At 40.9% G+C, this 18,428-nt stretch overlaps 1 protein-coding gene across 4 annotated transcripts in view; it reads right to left on the bottom strand.

The window, feature by feature from the left end:
- Positions 1-18,428, bottom strand: part of ASPH (aspartate beta-hydroxylase) — a 196,583-nt gene that overhangs the window by 51,286 nt on the left and 126,869 nt on the right. For all 4 annotated transcript variants that reach the window (XM_074318815.2, XM_019752429.3, XM_088799408.1 and 1 more), the window contains 4 exons: positions 16,456-16,541; positions 10,525-10,611; positions 4,119-4,269; positions 2,134-2,270 (listed from right to left, as the gene is read on the bottom strand). In XM_074318815.2, the coding sequence (XP_074174916.2) occupies positions 2,134-2,270; positions 4,119-4,269; positions 10,525-10,611; positions 16,456-16,541 (461 nt within the window). The remainder of the gene's footprint in view (positions 1-2,133; positions 2,271-4,118; positions 4,270-10,524; positions 10,612-16,455; positions 16,542-18,428) is intronic.

Here is an 18,428-nt window from a genome sequence, read left to right as displayed (position 1 = left end):
CAAATCACAAAAGATTCTGTTTAGTATCACATGCAAGATAATCTCCATGAAGGGACACTGTGTTTGTATCATTAGCTACATTTCCGAAGCAACCTTGGTGGGTTTCACCAAATATATGTTGACTCAGTGGATGGATACATTGAGGAGTAAGGAGAGGGAAGACTCAAGAACGATGCTGGTCTTTTGGCCATGGGTGGCGTGGGTAACAGGCAGTGTTACTAGTGGAGGGAAACTCAGGAGCACCTCCGGGGGCCACAGATGTGAGCCATCTACGTCCGACCATTTTAAAGTCAATCTTTGTTGAAACTAAACACAGCAAAAAACCCGGAATGGAAATGATCAATAATTTTTATAAATGTATTCAGAGATAAAAAGCAACTTGAAAAAAATAAAATTACACTATGAGTTTTCTGGAAATGATATTTGACTGTGACATAACATATCAGGATAAACTGTGGTTAACGAAAGAGCATCCATTAAGTATAACGCAAACCCCACAAATATTTTCAGTCTATTAGTGCTTCTTTAAAAAGAAACACCCTCAACTGCATTATATAGCTATATTTTAGACTTTCTGCATCCTGTGGTGTTTATTCAGAGATTATTATTTCAAATGTATAAACACCAGCAGGGGAATTTTATTTTTCAAGATGAAGTGAAATGTTTCACATATCTGAGATTCAGTATCAGGTTAAAAATGCGAATACATTCAAGGAAGGTTTTGAAAAGGTGAGGAAGGACAAATCCCTAGTGGGTGAGAGAAACTAGTATGTTTTCAGATCCGGCCCTAAACTCACATGTGTTTAGCACCCAGTTAACACTTGATCATGATTTGGGGAAGGAAGGAAGAAAAGAAGGGAGAAATGGAGGAAGAGAGGAATGAATTCTACAATTCCATCTTTGTGGCTTCTGAAAGTGCAGAATAATGGATATATCTAATATAGTTTGATGGCTCTTACTAAATCCTGAATTAGTGACATTATACATAAGGTTCCCCTTAACCAAACTTTGCAAGACAAAGCTCTGTGTTATGTTTTGGCCATTGGCAAATACAATGCCCCTCGTGGTCATATTTTATGATCTAGAATAGGTACGTTAGTGGAGGGTACACATTTTCAACACTGTAGGGTCAATTCACTTTGTGTAGGTAGATGTTAGAGACACTAGAAAAAGCAAAGGGCTTAGTTATGTTCCTGCAGCAGGTAAAACGATTATGACAAAGGTGAAGAGACCACTGCTCTGAAATTCAATGATTTTCAGTTAAGCATCAATAGCAATAAAAGGAGGAAAGCATCACTTTGTGAGTGGACCAGTCCCTAGACGGAGTATGAAATCACTATGTTACTTGACAGCATTTTAAAGACAGAATGAATCATATGGGCTATCACTGAGCAGCAGCATTTTCATGTAAAGAGCACCAGTTGGAAAACCGTTGACCAAAAGGCCGAAATTAAAGAATAATAAATAAATGTGTTCATCTTTCTTTTACAGAGGCATTAACTTTCTCCAGCTTGCAAGTTCATTTGGTATCCTGTTCATTCCATACCCAGTGAATTGCCTCACTATTTGAAGGAGTCAGTTTTCTAGATTTTACAGTTACTTGTGACCTACAGGTCATTTATTAAAATATCCATTATAAGATAGAAATCCTTTTAAAGGCATCATTGCTAGAGGATCAGAGTCAATACCCTCTGAAAGGTGAGTAATTTACTCCATAGGCCTGAAAGACGTTCTGCAGTCTCTCTCTCAACCAGACTTTCAGTGAAAAAAGGAAAATATTGTGTTTTTATGTCCGTGAAAAACTTGAGTTCCTCTTCCTATCACAAAGAACATTTTTAGAAAGGCTGTTTGTGGACTGACGGAGACACAGGAAGCTTTAAAAGTATCACAATGACAGGTTGAAGGTTTTGATGTACCAAGTGTCAACTAAAATTTAAAATCTGATCAAGGGAAAAAGAAGCGATGTGAAAACAATATATAGAAGATATCACCTATCATAATACATTCCATTTAACTTAACTTAAAATAAAGACAGTGAGAGACTGGGTGTATTAAATGCAATTTACAAACAACATTAGAACGTCATGCTCAAAACAATTTGACGTAGTTAAGGGAAGACGGCTGCTCGCTCACCTCTTCATAAACCTTCTTGGCATTATCATTATCTCCTATCAAGAGGTACCCCACTCCAAGGTCATTCTTTAAGGAAGTGTCGTCAGGAAATAGGTGAACTAATTTCTGCAGGGTAACCAGGGAGCCTCTCATGTGACCTGATTTGGCACGGGAAAAACAAAACAAAAAACAATAGAAATAAAAACAGATTATGTCCCTGTTTGCATTGAAACTACACATCACGGGAGACCTTTCAACAGCCTGAAGACCAGCTTAACTGTGAGTCCACAGAGACAGCTACTAGGATTTCATCATACAGTTGCAGTGTTATCAATAACTCCTGTAAGTAGATACTGGATATAACACTTATCATAAACAAAACATTTTAAAGACACTCTCACTTTCTAAATTCATGACCATTTATATTTTTTATGTCGAATTCCCTCTTAACGAAGCTTTAGTTACCAATTCCTTATAAAAATATTTTACAGAGGTAGTTTTGGTTTATTATGATTAACTTTAAAATTATGACTAGAGAACAGACAAAAAATCTAATGATTTAGGGGCCTAGCACCCTGTGTGGAACTTGAAGAGGAGCTGAGGTCCACTGCAGACACTGTTTCCAGTTAAGAGTGTCTCCATCTTTAAGGAATGAATGACCTCAGCAGGAAGGAAGGAGACATCATGCAGTATTAGGGGACCCTCTGGTGGACGATAGGGTACCATGCACGCATGAGTCATGAAAATCCTCACTTCAATGCATTTTTAAGGCTATGTGACAGAAAGTTAAATTGCTGGGGCCAACGTGGAAGAGGGTACCGAAAATTCAGTAACCGAGATGAGTGATTTTTATGTATTCTTTTTAAAAATCAAAACTAATATGATAAAGTCTATGATGAACAAAAAAATCAAAATTGTAACGATAGAAACAGTGACCTGTGTAAGCAGAGCCACATTGGAGCCTGAGTAAGAAGACAACTCAGGAAGGCTGACTTGGTCCCCACGGTGAGTGCCCCCGAGTCCCAGCCCTGACGCGTCCATCCTGCACGCGTGCTGCATTTTTTCCATTCCCTGGAATTGATCCTTATGAATACAAATCTAACTGACCATTTCTTCTAGTTTTTAATCATCACTTGGGTCATCTGCTCCTGTCACAGACTTTGGTCATCTACCAAAGTGACACAACTACCTCGAATCTCATCCCTCAGAAAACTGAGAAAAGAGTCAATTGACCTTGACTACCTCTTACATGAGCCTCTCTTAGTGACGTCTGTAATTCGTTCATGTAACTTACTCAGCCAGCCTAGCGCCCATCTTAGCAGTTACATGTGACTTACGTGCTTCCCGCCTAGTGTTGCTGATGACATGTTACGTGGGAGAAAACCACAGCCTGGTTATAAGGAAGGAAGCTTATCGCGAGTCTTACTGCCTTTGGCTCTGGGAACCTGGGTTGGTCAGAGAGGATGCTTTTATAGTGCTCTTTTCAAATATGTGCAAATTTACTTCATGATTCATTTTTTTCCTATCAATTTCCTTGGCGTAGAGTCAAACATTACAGGTAAAATTTTTAGAGTGCCTGGAACTGCTAATATTCCTCTATAAAAACTGCCCCACTGATAATTTCAGCCTGCATAAATCAGTTTGCTATAGTTAAGAGAAAAAAGAATTTGACATGACAGGAAGAGTTTTTTATTTCCGACCTATTAATTTATTAGCTATAATTCCTTAGGCAAATTACCCAGCCTCTCAGCATCCCATTTATCTCAGCTTTAAAATGGGTGGGGTGGGGTGAGGAGGGAAGGGTGCTCAAAATACCACCTGCATTTTTGTCATTATTAAGGTTAGGATTACTATTTCAGCCTAAGAAACAGTCAGGTAAATTAGTTACAGAACTCAGGTTTCCTTCCATGTATCTAGACTCTTCAAAGAGTACGTGTAGCCTTCAGGCTCTTCAAGATAAAAGCACGGCATGGCCTGTTGAATCAAGTCTTCTCAGTCCATCTTACCTAGAAATTGTTGTCTCTCTGACCGCCGCTTCAAACTCAGCTTCACCAGGTCGGCGGGGACATCGGGCAGGCTGGCCACCTCCTGGTAGGTCTCGATGGCCCTGCGCAGAATGTCATTGCTTCTCCTCTTCTCGGCCAAGTCGTCTTCACACTAGAGGAAGCCCCATACTGGATAAATGTCCCATGTGTACATTTGTCATCACCCAAGAGATTCATGAAAAGTTAACTTGTGGACGTGCTTTGAAAATCATTCAAGACATTAAAATGTATCAAGAGATTAAGAAAATAAATGAAGGAAAGCAATACAACATGCTATTTTAATAATATGGAGGAAAGTTAGCTACTAAGCTCCAGATGAGAAAGAATATCATAAAAGCAAGACTAATACACGCTAGGGCTGATGGAGACTTATGTCATGTCATACATTTACATCATTTACATCCCAGGACTTCAGTCCAGTTCCTGTTCTTTTTCATTTTTTATTCATTATTCATTCATTCAAGAACTGGGAGCCACACACTGCTCAACTCATGTAGAGACAAACTGAACAAAACAGACAAAACCCTTTTCTCGTTTCGCTTCATTCTGGAAAGGATAGAAACACAATATACAAATAAGAGTACCATGTGTCTGATAGCCATAAATGCTGTGAATAAAAAGAAAGCACGCTTAGGAATGCTGGGAGTGGGGTGGTAGGGAAGATGCTAGTTTAATCAGGATGATGAAGGAGGGCCTGCAAGAAGTAAGGGAGCAAGACAGGAGACTATTGGGGAAGTACATCCCAGGCAGACAGAACAGCAAGACCGAGGGCCATGAAACAGAGAAAAGGCTGGTGGAGGAGGGGAGCTGGGAGGAAATGATGGGGAGCGTCAGGTGACGAAGACCCTGGTAAGCTACTGCCAATTCTCCTACACTAACTATGTGAGATGGAAAGACTCTGGGGGTTTTAACATGATCTGACGTATGTGCCGAAAGGATCACGCTGGTGGTGTATGGAGAACAGACCGAGGTGGGTGGGGGAGAAGCAGACAGCCCAGGTAGCATGTCCCCGCAGGCTCACAGACAAGGGACGCCTTGGACTAGGGCAGCAATGATGGAGGTGGTAAGAAGTGGTTGGACTATGGAAATAGTTTGAAGGTCAGAGCCAACGAATTTGCAGATGGTATGAATGGAGGGAATGAGAAAAGGGAGAGAGAGGAGTCAAGGATCAAGTCAAGGTTTGGGCCCGAGCGATGACCAGATGGAGCTGTCACTCCCTGAGAACGGGAAGGTAGGGCGGAAGCAGGCCGGCAGGCATATGGAAGCAGGAGTCCAGTTCCGGACATATTAAACCCCTAAGCTTATTGGGTACCCAAGTGGAGATATTGGACAGGAAGGAGCACATATGAGTCTGGGGTTCAGGAGAGCGGTCAGAGGGAGAGATACACATTGGGGGATTGTCAAGACAGAGATGGTATTTAAAGCTCAGAAGCTAGAAGCAGTTGTGGGTGTAGAGAGAAAAAAAGAGGTCAAGACCAGAACTCTAAGGAATTGCAATGTTTCAAGGCCACGAGAGGTCAGAAAGACAGTGGAGGACCAGCCAAAAGGACAGAGAAAGAGGGTGAAAAGAAGAATATAACACCATAAAAGTGGTGTTCTGGAGGCCAAATGACGAAAGTATCAAGAACAAATGAGCAATCATATTAGATGCGGCTGCCAGGTTGGGTGAGATGCTGATTTGGGCAGTGTGGAGCCTCGCTGGTCCTGGCAAGAGCGTTTCCATGGTGCCACAGGGTACTCGGAATGGAAGGGAGTAGGTTCAAGAGAAAACAAGAGGGAAAGACGTGCAGACAGCTCTCTTAAGGAGTTTTGCTGTAAAGGGAAGCAGAGAAATGGGCCAGTAAGTGGAAACATGGGAGAGTTTTTTTAAACAGTGGCAATATTACAGCTTGTTTCTAAGCTGATGTGAAAGATTCAGCAGAGAGGACAATCTGATGATGCAGAGAGGGACACAAAAATTAGAAGATGTCTTTAGCAGGTGAGAGGGATGCCAGAACAGTCCATCCACGCTGACTGGAGGGAAGGAAGAGCAGATGGGCGCAGGTGTAGGTAGGTTGTCAGCACAGTAGTGGGCTCATGTGAAGTTCTCTGCGGATACTTCAATTTTCTTAGTGAAATAAGCAAGATACTTAGATTGTACGAGAGACAGGAAGAGAGAGGAGAATGTATAACATGGTCATCAAAATCTCATCAGATTTAGTAAACTATAATTTGATGATTACCATTTAGTTAGATGCTAAAAGTGGCACATATAATTTTTTTCTCAGAATATCCTATTCAACATGTTTACCTTGTTAAAAAAATGTGGGTGCTGTAATTTACATATAGATGCACACAAAATAAAGCATAACTCCACCATTTGAGGACATGTAAGAAAATGATGCATCTCTTTCCCTACCCCAAAGTGAAAAATTAGTAAGAATCAGCACAAATTGTAATGTATCAGTTGGAAGCTTTTCAGAAAATAACACACAAAAAATAACGTGTTAATAAGTATTGATTAGGACAAGATTCCCAAGATGATGAGGGTGAGAACTGAAGCAGTAGAGATAGAAGTAGACAGAAAGGAAAATTGATAGGACAAAAATTTCTGGGCAAAATTGACAGGACATAAATTGATAGGACAAAGATTGGAAAAGGGCAATTCACCCTTGCTTGACAGAGAAAAGCTTCAGAACATACAACTCTCTGTTTAAACCTGTTAATGGGCTCCAGAATATACCTATCTATCAGCAGAGGAAGTCCAATGTCAATGACTCATACCGATCGTCCTGACCGTTTGGCTTTTCCTACATTCATATGATGCCTGTTCTGTTTAGGCACGTTTGTCGTGAGTTTGGCTATGGAGAGTTAACTCTCCCAAAACACGCTGGTTTATAGAAGACTTCACAGAATGCCCAAGTCCAAGAGCTGAGAGCCTTCTGAGACCATCTAGTTCACCTTCTTCATTTGGTAGCCTCTTCAAACTACCAAAGACATCTTGGAACTGGCGGGTCTCTTCAAGATTAGTTTAAGGACAAATGCCTATCAAGATAATTCTTCTTTGCAGGAACAGAAATCTCTAACTAAACTCACCCTGTCAATCTTCAAGGAGAGAAAAATGATACAATCTATATACCTTGTCTCCCAACGCATCCCAAGGTCCTTCATTTCAATGAAGTATAAACATTTTACAATTTCCAGAATAGGGAAAATACCAGTATTAAAAACGCACATAATTCTTTAAAAATCTCCTGAATGAAACGGACAGGCTTTTCTTTGAACATCAAAATTATACAGATTGATTTTTATCAGTTTAATATCTGTAGATAAAATGATTTGAGGTGAAACTGAACAATTGTTGCAGGATATTACCATCGCAAAGCCTTTTGTTGACTCAACCCATCCAGCCTTCCCAGAAGATGGGTCATTTTCTGCCTCCGAGGCATTAGTGGTTTGTATAAGATAACAAAGTGAATTGAGTTTATAATTCAAGATTGTGTGCCTGATGTTCAGAGAACTTGATCAAAACTGATTTTCACAGTGATCCAAAGAATGAGACAATATCAGCGTTATTTGAGAAATTATTGGCATTATAATTTGTATTTAACTTAACGTTGATGAATTTTTTAAATTTGTTGGGCTAATTCCAAAGTAATTATTTAATCTTCTAACAAAGAATGAAAAGGTCATCATTTATTCCTCCCTTTAAAATCCATCTTCTGTTGAATTTTTATTTTTAAAACTCCTATGCATTTTAAATGACCTTTATTACACTCTTAAAATTTAATTTACCATGATTAAGTTTTACTTTATGGTACATTAATGTAAATATCAGTAACACCTTGTAGCATAATAGTTTAGAGACAAAAAATATTGCCTGAGGCCTAAATCTCAAATTCTTCTTGTTAAATATGGATACAAGTATAAATACAGCAATCTCCCTGTGCAAAATATAGTGCATTTATTTAGATTTTGGTACCCATAATTAATAATCACATATAAAGAAAAAATTCTAACGCACAGAACATTTCTGCCATAAGTAAATTAGCATCTGTATCAATCATTATTCTTTCTAGTTAATATGCTTTCCTTAATCAAATGACTGTCCATACTAGTGACAAAGCACATCACTTATTTCAATAGGCATGGTCTTTTGGAAACTCATTTTTTTCTGGCTTAATAGCAATACAATGTGGCAAATGGGGAGGATTACTGATCAAATTAATTTACGAAAATGATATAGTTGCTCTCTGCTAAACCTGGTCTGTACCACAGACAAGAGGAACTTATTTGCATTACTTTTTCACAACCTTAATTCATTAAAATTTAATTAATAAAAATGTAATACGTTTTCAATGGGAGGTAGGAAGAATTTGAGCATCTGGATCTTGAGTGGCTGCCACCTTTAGTTCAGAGTAAAATATACTTGTTTTATCTATAGATGCACTAGTTTCTGTGTGAGTGTCACACACAAGTCACTGCACTGACCCCCTTCAAAGGGGTGCTGTCAGCTCCTCCTTGGTCTGGAAAATTTCTGTAGCCCTGCATCTATTGTTTTCCACCAGGCAGGAGCTTTACTGCCCGACACATTTGTGTGTCAGCGCTGGCTTTCACCCTGAGTTCCAGACTCCATAAATCTATGTTCTACCTGACACAGCCACTGGAATGTCTAATGGACATCACAAATGTAACAGGACCAAAATCAAACTCCTGACTTGGCAGTTCCCCACACCTTTCCTCTACCACTCCCCCTGGTCAGTTCCTGGCACTATCCTCTCCTCAGCGGGCCAAACCTAAAGCCGGGGAGTCCCCTGGGGTCTTCCCTTTCTCTGGCCTTACCGCTAAGCCATCATCAGGTCCCTCTGGCTCTGCCGTCTGCCCACTTCCCCCGTCTCCAGGGCCATGACCACAGTCTAAAGACCGCATCCTCACTGCCCTTGCTATGGTGTCCTATTCTTGCTTCTACTTTTGCCCCATAACCCATTCTCCACCCAGTGACCAAAGCAAACTTTATGAAAACCAACCAACCAACCATCAGACGCTCACACCCTTGCACAAACGCCCCAATGGCTTCCCCGCACATACAGAACGCACTCCGTGAGGCCTGGCCTAACTTACCTACTCACTGTCCCTGAGCAGCCCTTCTTTCTGTCCTCAAGCTTCTTACGGCAACATTGTTTCCCTGCGTCACGGCCTTTGCCCTGCTGCTCCCTCTGCCTGGACATCTCCTGCCACAACCTTGTCACATCTCAGCTACTTGTCACCTCCCTAAAGAGGCCTTTTCCGGTAACATTATCTAAAGTGCTGTCCCCCTTCATTCTCAATCACATTATCTGCAGCCAAAAAATCTTAATAGGTATGTTCTTGATTTCATTACCTTTTCTTTATGTCATATTATGCAAGATGATCTAGTCTATTGAACATTTGATAATATTCTTTAAATATATATATTCATTTATAAAGACTTTCAGGGCTTTGCTCAAATGTCACATTGTCAGTAGACCTTCCCCCACCACCCTAGCCAGTATTTCCCGTCCCTCACACGCCCGATGAGTGCACTCTGCCTTACGTTGCTTCTCCTCAGCATTTACCATTGGCAAGCATACATTTCTTATTTGCCTCATGCACTGTCTTCACCATGACAATGAAAACTCCATACGTTTTGTTGATGGCTACATCTGCTGTGTCTTGGACAGGGCCTGGCATATAGTGCGCTTTCATTCAATATTTTTTGAGTAACTTTTAAAATATCTTCCACTGTAAAATAAGACCCACAAGGACAGAGACCTCTAGAGTATTCACGAAACAGATGTGGTACATGGTGGGTACATGAAGCTACAGACGAGTGTGGAAAGGCTCCATGAAAGGAGGAGCTGGGAAACGGAGAAAGTCAGATAAAAAAGGAGGTGATGGGAGCGGGAGGTAGGGAGAAGGTAGCTGGTGAGAAATGAGTCTATTGAAAGAAACTATGGAAAACACTTATATTTTTAAAAAGTCTTTCCTAAGCATACTTGCAACCTCTAGTTATAAAACTGAGGTTCTTAAAGCTCTAAGGAGCCTAACGTGAAAATTCTATGGTGGGTCTAAATGGAATGAGAAATTACTGACAAAAGTGTTATTCTTTACTTTCTTTTCAGGACCAGAGAGAAGCCACGTGGAGGGGCGCAGGAAAATGTTACTAAATTCATCAGTACACAATAGCAATAATCAATTGTCTTATTTGAAACAGTGTTTCTTGCTTGAGTTTATGCATAGGCATGAGAAATTGATTCTGTATAGAAGTTAGAAAGGAAAAAGAAAATGCAGAGTGGGCAGTGAAAACTCCAATTACACAGAACACATGGAAGGCAAAGCCAGTTATCCAAGCAGAAGGGTTTCAGAATACCTGTGCCCTCCCGTATCTCGCCCGGGGACTCTGAGGGTATTTGCGAACTAGTCCTTCAAACGCGGCCACTGCTTCCTCAATTTTTCCCTGTTAGGAAGAGACAATAACATAAATACAATAAATACAGTAAGTTCAAATGCATGCTATTCAATATGGCTTTTTAATATTTACCAAGAAATTTTGTTGAAATTTCCTGGACTCCATTCTGAATCCAAAGACAGTTTTACGTAAGGTTCAAAATAATTAACTGTATTAGGGAAACATAAAACCAGGAATGAACGTCGATATGCTTTATTTCTTAAAAGACATAAACCTGACAAATGACGTCATATGAGTCTTCAGTAAAGACAGTGCATTCTTCCTATATATGCTCAGTTCCTACACACATTCTTAAAGAAAATATTTAGGTTTTTAAGTTGAGGTAAAAATACTGCTGGCAGCTAGGATGTGGGGCCTGTGATGAGAAGCCTGAAGTGCCAGTTCAAACGGTGAGGAATAAGCATGCAGGATGAGAGGGCCACTTGGCCACGGTTCCTGTCACCCGCTGGACGTGAGGGTTGACTCAGCTGGTTGCCTGGAGCACCTCATGGCCTCTGTGTCCCGTGACCCATCCCAGAGCTCACACGCGGCCCTAAGAAGATGGTCTGCGCACCTCTGATAGGTGTTTGACCATCAGTGTAGAAAGGAACAGAGGACGTGCGACAGGTAAACGTGGGAGGGCCACATCACTCCATCAGTGCCATTCCACAGGCTGAAACGCGTCTCCTGGTTTCTAATGGGTGCCTGCAGGTCGAGGATATTCGGAGCCATGGGCTAGAGACAGATGTTCTGCGTTGACTTTCCCACATCCTCAGCTCCCTATAAATTGGTAAATCCATTTGTTCTGCATGTACGTGCAAGCTCACGGTGGCTTATAGGTGTGGACCCTCACCGAATGAGTTTCCACACAACAAAGCTGACCTCACGTGTGGCCGTGCAAAGCAAACTGTACAGCACTACGCAACTGTGCTTTACACCTACTTCCGAAAGACTTCACTAAAGAGAGAGGAGTCAGGCAACATCCATATCAAAGTTCCTTAAAATCATTCCTTTAGCCAGATATCATCAAAGAAGGAGGTTTTCTTTTCCTTCTTGGAGGCCCAGGAGTGGTGCTGAGGGGCTGGTGGAAAATATACGCGTATTGTAGTGGTTCCGCGCACAGCATCTGGAGCCAGGCTGAGTGCTGAGAGTCTGGGGTCCCCCACTTAGCAGGTGTGTCACCGGTGGCAAGTTACTCATGACTTTGCCTTAGGTGCCTCATCTGTCAGATGGGGATAATGAGGGTCCTTGACTACCCTGCGGGGTTGCTGTAAAGGTCAATCTGACAACATACATAAAATGCATGTAGACACTGGGGCCCGTCCCAGGTAAGTCCCTTACCTGACAGGCAGGTTAATGCAGAGTGAATGAGGACTTGGATGTAGAGATAAATCAAGCCAGGAACATTCTCTAAGTTATATTTATTGTCAGAAATAATTGTAGCTTGATTTAAAACATGCTGTCCCTCTCACAATATTAACCTTTTTTAGAGTAGTTTTAGGTTCAGAGGAAAATTGAGAGGAAAGCATAGAGGTTTTGCATACACCTGCTACCCCAACGTAAGCACAGCTTCCCCCATAAGCAACATCCCATGCCAGAGCGGTACATTGGTTACGATCAGAGAACCTACATTGACACATCATCTTCACCCAAAGTTCCCGGTTTATTTTAAAGTTCACTCTTGGTGTTGTACATCCTATGGGTTTAGACAATCGCATACGGGCTGTAGCTACCATTTTGGTATCATAGAGTAGTTTCACTGCCCTAAAAATCCTGTTTTTCATCTATTCATCCCTCCCCACCCCCACCCACCACTCATTCCTGACAACCAATGATCCTTTTACTGTTTCCACAGTTTTGCGCTTTCCAGAATGTCACACAGTTGTAATCATATAGTAGGCAGCCTTTTCAGATTAGCTTCTTTCACGGAGTAATATGCACTTAAGTTTCCTCCATGTCTTTTCATGGTCTGATAGCTCATTTCTTTTTAGTGATGAGTAATATTTCATTGTCTGGATGTACCAGTTTATTCATTCACCTACTGAAGGATGCCTTGGTTGCTTCCAAGTTTTGGCAACTATGAACAAAGCTGCTATAAACACCCATGCACAGGTTTTCATGTGGCCATAAGTTTTCAGTTCCTTTGGGTAAATACCAAAGAGCAGGATTTCTGGATCATGTTTAGTTTTGTAAGAAGCCACCGAACTGTCTCCCAAAGTGGCTGCACCATTTTGCATTCCCACCAGCAATGAATGGCAATTCTTGTTGCTCCACACTCTCACCAGCATTTGGTGTTGTCAGTGTTCTGGATTTTGGCCATTTTAATAGGTGTGTGGAGGTATCTCAGGGCTGTTTTAATTTGCATTTCCCTGATGACACATGAGCATCTGTCCATATGCTTATCTGCCATCTGTATGTCTTCTTTGGTCAGGGGTCTGCTAAGGTCTTTGGCTCATTTTTTACTGAAGTTGTTTGTTTTCTTATTGTTGAATTTTAAGTTTTTTTTTTTTTTCTTCTGGTATATTTTGGATAATAGTTTTTAAAACCACTATTTTATTTCTTCTGTGAATGATTTTAAGGGATGAAGTCATGGTAAATATCTTCTTCTGTGTGACTTTCTTCTAACTTCCCTGCATTAATTTCCTGTGGCTGCTATAACAAATTACCATAAACTCCACCGGTGGCTTAAAACAACAGACATTTATTCTCTCCCAGTTTTGGAGAACAGAAATCTACATCAGCTTCACTGGGCTGAAACCAAGATGTCGGCAGAGCCTTGCTTCCTCCAGAGACTCCAGGGGAGACTCTCTTCCTTGCCTCCCAACAGTGTTTCTTGAATGGTGGATGCATCACTCCAGTCTTCACTTGAGTCTTCGTGTTGCCTGCTCCCCTGTGTGTGTGCCTTCTCCTTTTTTGTTTCTATCAAATTTCCCTCTGCCTCTTTCTTATAAGGAAACACGATTGCATTTAGGGCCCAACTGGATAGCTCAGCATAACTGCCCATCTTAAGACCCTTATCTCAATCATACCTGCAAAGTTCCTTTCTCCAAATACAGTAACGTTTATAGATTCCTAAAATACATTAGGACATGGATATCTTTTGAGGGACCATTTCCAGCCTACCACATGCCTGTGCAACTTAAAATTGCAAATGTTGAGGCTGTTTTTGTGAAACACGCAGGAATAACAATATTCATTACAAATTTGCATTGTATTTTGTTTCTACTTGATACTCCCTAAGTTGGGCATCAAGGTTATAAAAAAAAAAAAAAAAAGAAAAAAAAAGGAGTATTTTGACTCTCTCCTCGGCATCCTTTGGATCCCCTCAAGACAGAAGCCATGTGGCTTTCTTAAGGGACCATCTGGCAAAGTAAATGTTTTTGCTTTTAGCCTGAAGAGATTTCCCTTCCCCAGGTTCTAATTAGAGAATATAGCTTTTAACACTACTGTGAGAGTCTTATTAAAAAAACTCAACTGCAAGATACAATGCTTGTGAAAAACTGCCTGAAAATCATCAGTCCTTCATAGCTTAGATTTATTCTATGGACCAAGACAGTTCTCTGGAGAGACATGTCCTTGGGCCCCACTGTTTTGGCCTGAGGCCAGTGGCAACAGGACCTTAAGACACACGCTGCAGACATAGAATCTGCTGGCCTGATGTTATGGAGGCTGTGCAGCCCACAGGGGTGCCCGTATGAAGACCAGCAGGAAGTCTCTCTCTGGACTTGGGGCAGAACAGCTCTTCTGATGAACACGCTTCATCTTACAGCGTGATGTCAACAGTTTACCTCATTGCTAGCACTGCTTAGGGCCTGCCGTCTGAACTTTCGTGGGCCGACTTACTCTGGCGTCAGGTTTTCCTTTCTCTCTCCTTCGGTCACTTATAATACAACAATAATAATAAATGATTCCAACAAATAAACAAATATGTTAATATATAATCTCAAATCCTTTTTCTGGGGGCAAAAAGGAGTTTCAAACAATAAATATTTTTATAAAACAGATCATTGAAATATGATCTGATCTATACATTTCTGAAGAAACAATAAAGTGACCTCGTACTTCCGTGTAGCACAGTGTTTGAAGCTAGGACGTGAACTGAGATTGGACGTCTTCTGCGTAGGACATGCCTTAGCATGGCCTCGCTTTTCCATGCAGTCAGTTGCATCATTTGAAAATACCAGCTATAAAAACAACCATAAAGACTTCATTATGCTGATGATTCAGTCAATAATTTGGCTTCCTGTTGTTTCAGAAGCAGGAATTGCCTTTGTGGAAATTTCTTCGTCTTTTATTTACCCTGTTATAGATTCAGGGTGCTCCTTAAGGAAAACATCGTAATTTCTCTAAATAAGAAAGAACCAGAGAATACTCCATGGATTGTTCTAGCACTTTTATGTCCCACTGACTTATGTGCCCCTCGATAACTGAGCCCTTCTTTATAATTCATTATAATTACATTAAAAAATCCATCTGTAAAGCTGTTCATTTGTTCTTTATCCCAAAAGTCACCTGTGAAATTGGTATTCCACATTTTCATATAAGGCATTTAGTACAGAGAAAGTGGAGAACGCCGAACAAGGTGACAGAAAAAGAAGAGTTCTGCTTCACTTCGACTAAGAAATGCAAATTTCCTACAAATAGTGGATGGCTTAATTTTATAAAGTTGAGTAAGACAGACTCAGAAATCATTCTGTGTGGTTAATTTAGTGAACAATGACTTTGTGGCAACATTCTTTGGAGTTACTACATTTTTATTGTAGTAGCTGGGAACCTTGTCTAAGGCTAGTACAGAAGCCGTCGTGGCTGCTGGTACATTTCCAATAAATGTCTGGGAAGCACATTTCTGTCCCACTTTAGTTCCTAAGTTGGGTTGTGTTCTTTTTTTTTTTTTTTTACTGTTGTTGCTTATTTATTTATTTACAGCCCCCCCCCCCTTTTTTTTGCAGCCAACATCTACTGATTAAAAAAAAAAAAGCATATTACAGGAAAACTAATGAGCATTAAGCAGAGTACAAATTCAAGTACAGAGAAGAGAAATTTCCCTGAAGAACAGGTAGCTGATTAAATGAAGATGTATTTAATAATACATGTTATTAAATACATAATAATGTATTATTAAGTGCATAATAATAAATATTTGGCCTGGTAATTAGAAGAATGTGACCAAATCAAGAGAGCAAACAACTTCATCTAGTGTTAATCCACTGTTTTCAAAAATTATAATATCTAGAAACAAATGCAAATAATATTTCAAATTAACTGATGACAGAGCAAAACACAAAAGTCACCCTGAAAACTGGAGGTGCCTAAGTTTAACCTCAAGTAAGAAGAATGTTAAATCTAATGTTATTTCACCTAACAGTAACTATCCTGTGTACTGAACTTACCTGTTTTCTTGTTTTGGACTGAGGTGCTATAAAGTTAAAACCTCCACTTGTATGGTACTTGACAGAGTTGATGATTTTTTTTCAAATCTCATTAGATCTTTACAAAAACCAAATAAGACACAGAATTATTCTTATTCTTATTTTTTCTAAATAAGAACACTGAGGTTCAAAACGGCCAAGTGATTTGCCCAAAGCCATATAACTAGAATGAGATGGAAGTGGGCTGACTCCCAGGCAGGTGACCTGAAGGTAAATTCTATTTCTCTTCAGCTGTTACAGCTGCAATTTTTCTTTTCATTTGATTCATTTCATGGGGAATGCTGATGTCCCTGGGGAAAAATCCACTCTACTCAAAGATTATTTCTCAACAATTAAAAAAAATAATAAATCAAGAGTAATGCCCGAGTTTATTTAACAACTAAACCGTTGCACATATGTGCGCAAAACAAAAACATCGACCTACCCTTTTACGGAGTTTTTCTGCAGCATCAAGTTCAGCTTTAATAGTCTTATCAAATTTATTTAATAGTTTAGGCTTCTTTTTCTTAACTGAAAGAAAAAAGAGGTTTTTATTTTTTATTTTATTTTTATCTAGAAATAGTCATTATGAATAGTGATTTACAAGTAATGAGAAACCTAGCATTGGTCCCACATTACAACTGAGGAGCAAGCACACTCCTGGCTCACCTCCCCACCCCTCAGCCACCCCCAGTAGGACAGTCAGCAATGCGGCCCTTCCTTACATGTTCAAAGGTGTTCACAGGGGACTGGGTGAATACTGGTATCCTGAAATTTTCAGGATACTGACCTACTTTCTAGAATGAAAATGGTAGGTATGATTTCTAAACTCTTATGATAAGAGTTCTAAAAACTGCTTCTAAGAGTTTTTGAATATATGTTTACTGTTTCTGATCAGATAAAGATGAAAATATGAAGCTACTCTCAAGGGAATCAAGTAAATAGAATTTCTTAGCCTAGTACTCAAGGCCTTCCGTGACATCATGGATCTATCACTCCGGCCACAGCCCAGACTTCAGCAAAAGTGACTGCCCCATGGCCCCCAGACAGCTTTGTGCCTTTTCTGATGCTACTTTCTCCAAATAAAATGGCCTGGTCCTTACTGTCATCAGTTGAAAATATGCCCAATCTTCAACAACTAGCTCAAAAGCACACTCTTTATAAAGTGTCTCCACATATAACTTATGCAAGTGGTCAGTTTCTTTCGCCTCGCCTCGCCTCGCCTCTCCCCTCCCCTCCTCTCCTCTCCTCCCCTCCCCTCCCCTCCCCTCCCCTCCCCTCCCCTCCCCTCCCCTCCCCTCCCCTCCCCTCCTCTCCTCTCCTCCCCCATCTCTCTTCTGTCTTTTTCTCTCTCTCTCTCCGCCCCCCACCCCTCAGGAGAATGAGAAGGGCGGAACCTTGAAGGGGAAGAAGCCAGAAGTTCCAGACAGAGAAGGGGAATGGTGGTGGGGAACAGGGAGGAGTGGGAGGAATAGTGAGAAATGAGAACAGTCAGAAGAGAACTTCCTCAGTGGTCTGACATTAAGCCTACAAATTCAATTGTTTTTGCTCTATCCTGTCACAAAGGAGGAGGGGCTCTCCTTCTAAAGGTGACATCCCTCCACACACATCCCTGTGACCTAAGCCAAGCTAGTACTAGGCTTTTGAGACCCTCACTTCCCTAATCTATAAGGGGGTGGTGGCTTTGAGAATTAAGTCGTGATCAAATAGCACAGTGCCTGGCATATAGTAAGGGCTCCCTACCTGAGAGCTAATAATGCCTATGGCCTTCTGGGCAAGAATGACTGTTCCCTTTTCTTCCTATCCTACCTGATCCTGCTGCAGCATCTGACATAATTGACTCCTCCTTCCTTCCTGCAACCGTCACTCTCCTTGACTTTTGTGTTGCCCGCTGTCCTCGTTTTCCTCTTTAGCCTCTGGCCTCTCCATTTCTTTCCTGTCTCCTCTGGCTCCTGCCCTCTGCCGATCCCTGGGACCTTGTACTCTTCAAGGTCAGTCTTCAGCCCTTTAAAGGGCTTTCCCTGCTTAATTCCAAAACTGAGCTACAAATTAACTAATTAACTTTCTCCTGCATTACAAAAATCATAAATCCAAGTGTCTGATTTTCTGGCAGAGGCGCCTCAAGCTCAGTAGGTCAGAAATGGAATTCTCTATTCCTCACGAATCGGTTCTTCCATTTATTTACCCTATTTCAGAGGATGATGCCACATTTATCTGGTTATCCAAATCACAAACCACTTGGAGAACACAAGTAAAACAGGGCAAAGAAGGGCCATGTGAAATTACCCGAATGAACACTGAATGGAATTGCTACTATTTTTCGGCATTCACTCTGTGCCCGCCGGCCAGTCTCCATAGCCGGTGCTTTACATATGTCTCCTTTTATTCTCTCAACTTCCTGGACACAAGAACTTGAAC

Source organism: Rhinolophus sinicus, chromosome 7 (assembly GCF_057876585.1).
Source record: "Rhinolophus sinicus isolate RSI-liver-muscle chromosome 7, RSI-T2T, whole genome shotgun sequence".
Taxonomy (NCBI): Eukaryota; Metazoa; Chordata; class Mammalia; order Chiroptera; family Rhinolophidae; genus Rhinolophus; species Rhinolophus sinicus.
Note: the sequence above shows the minus strand (reverse complement) of the source record. Positions and strands in the feature narration are given on the sequence as shown.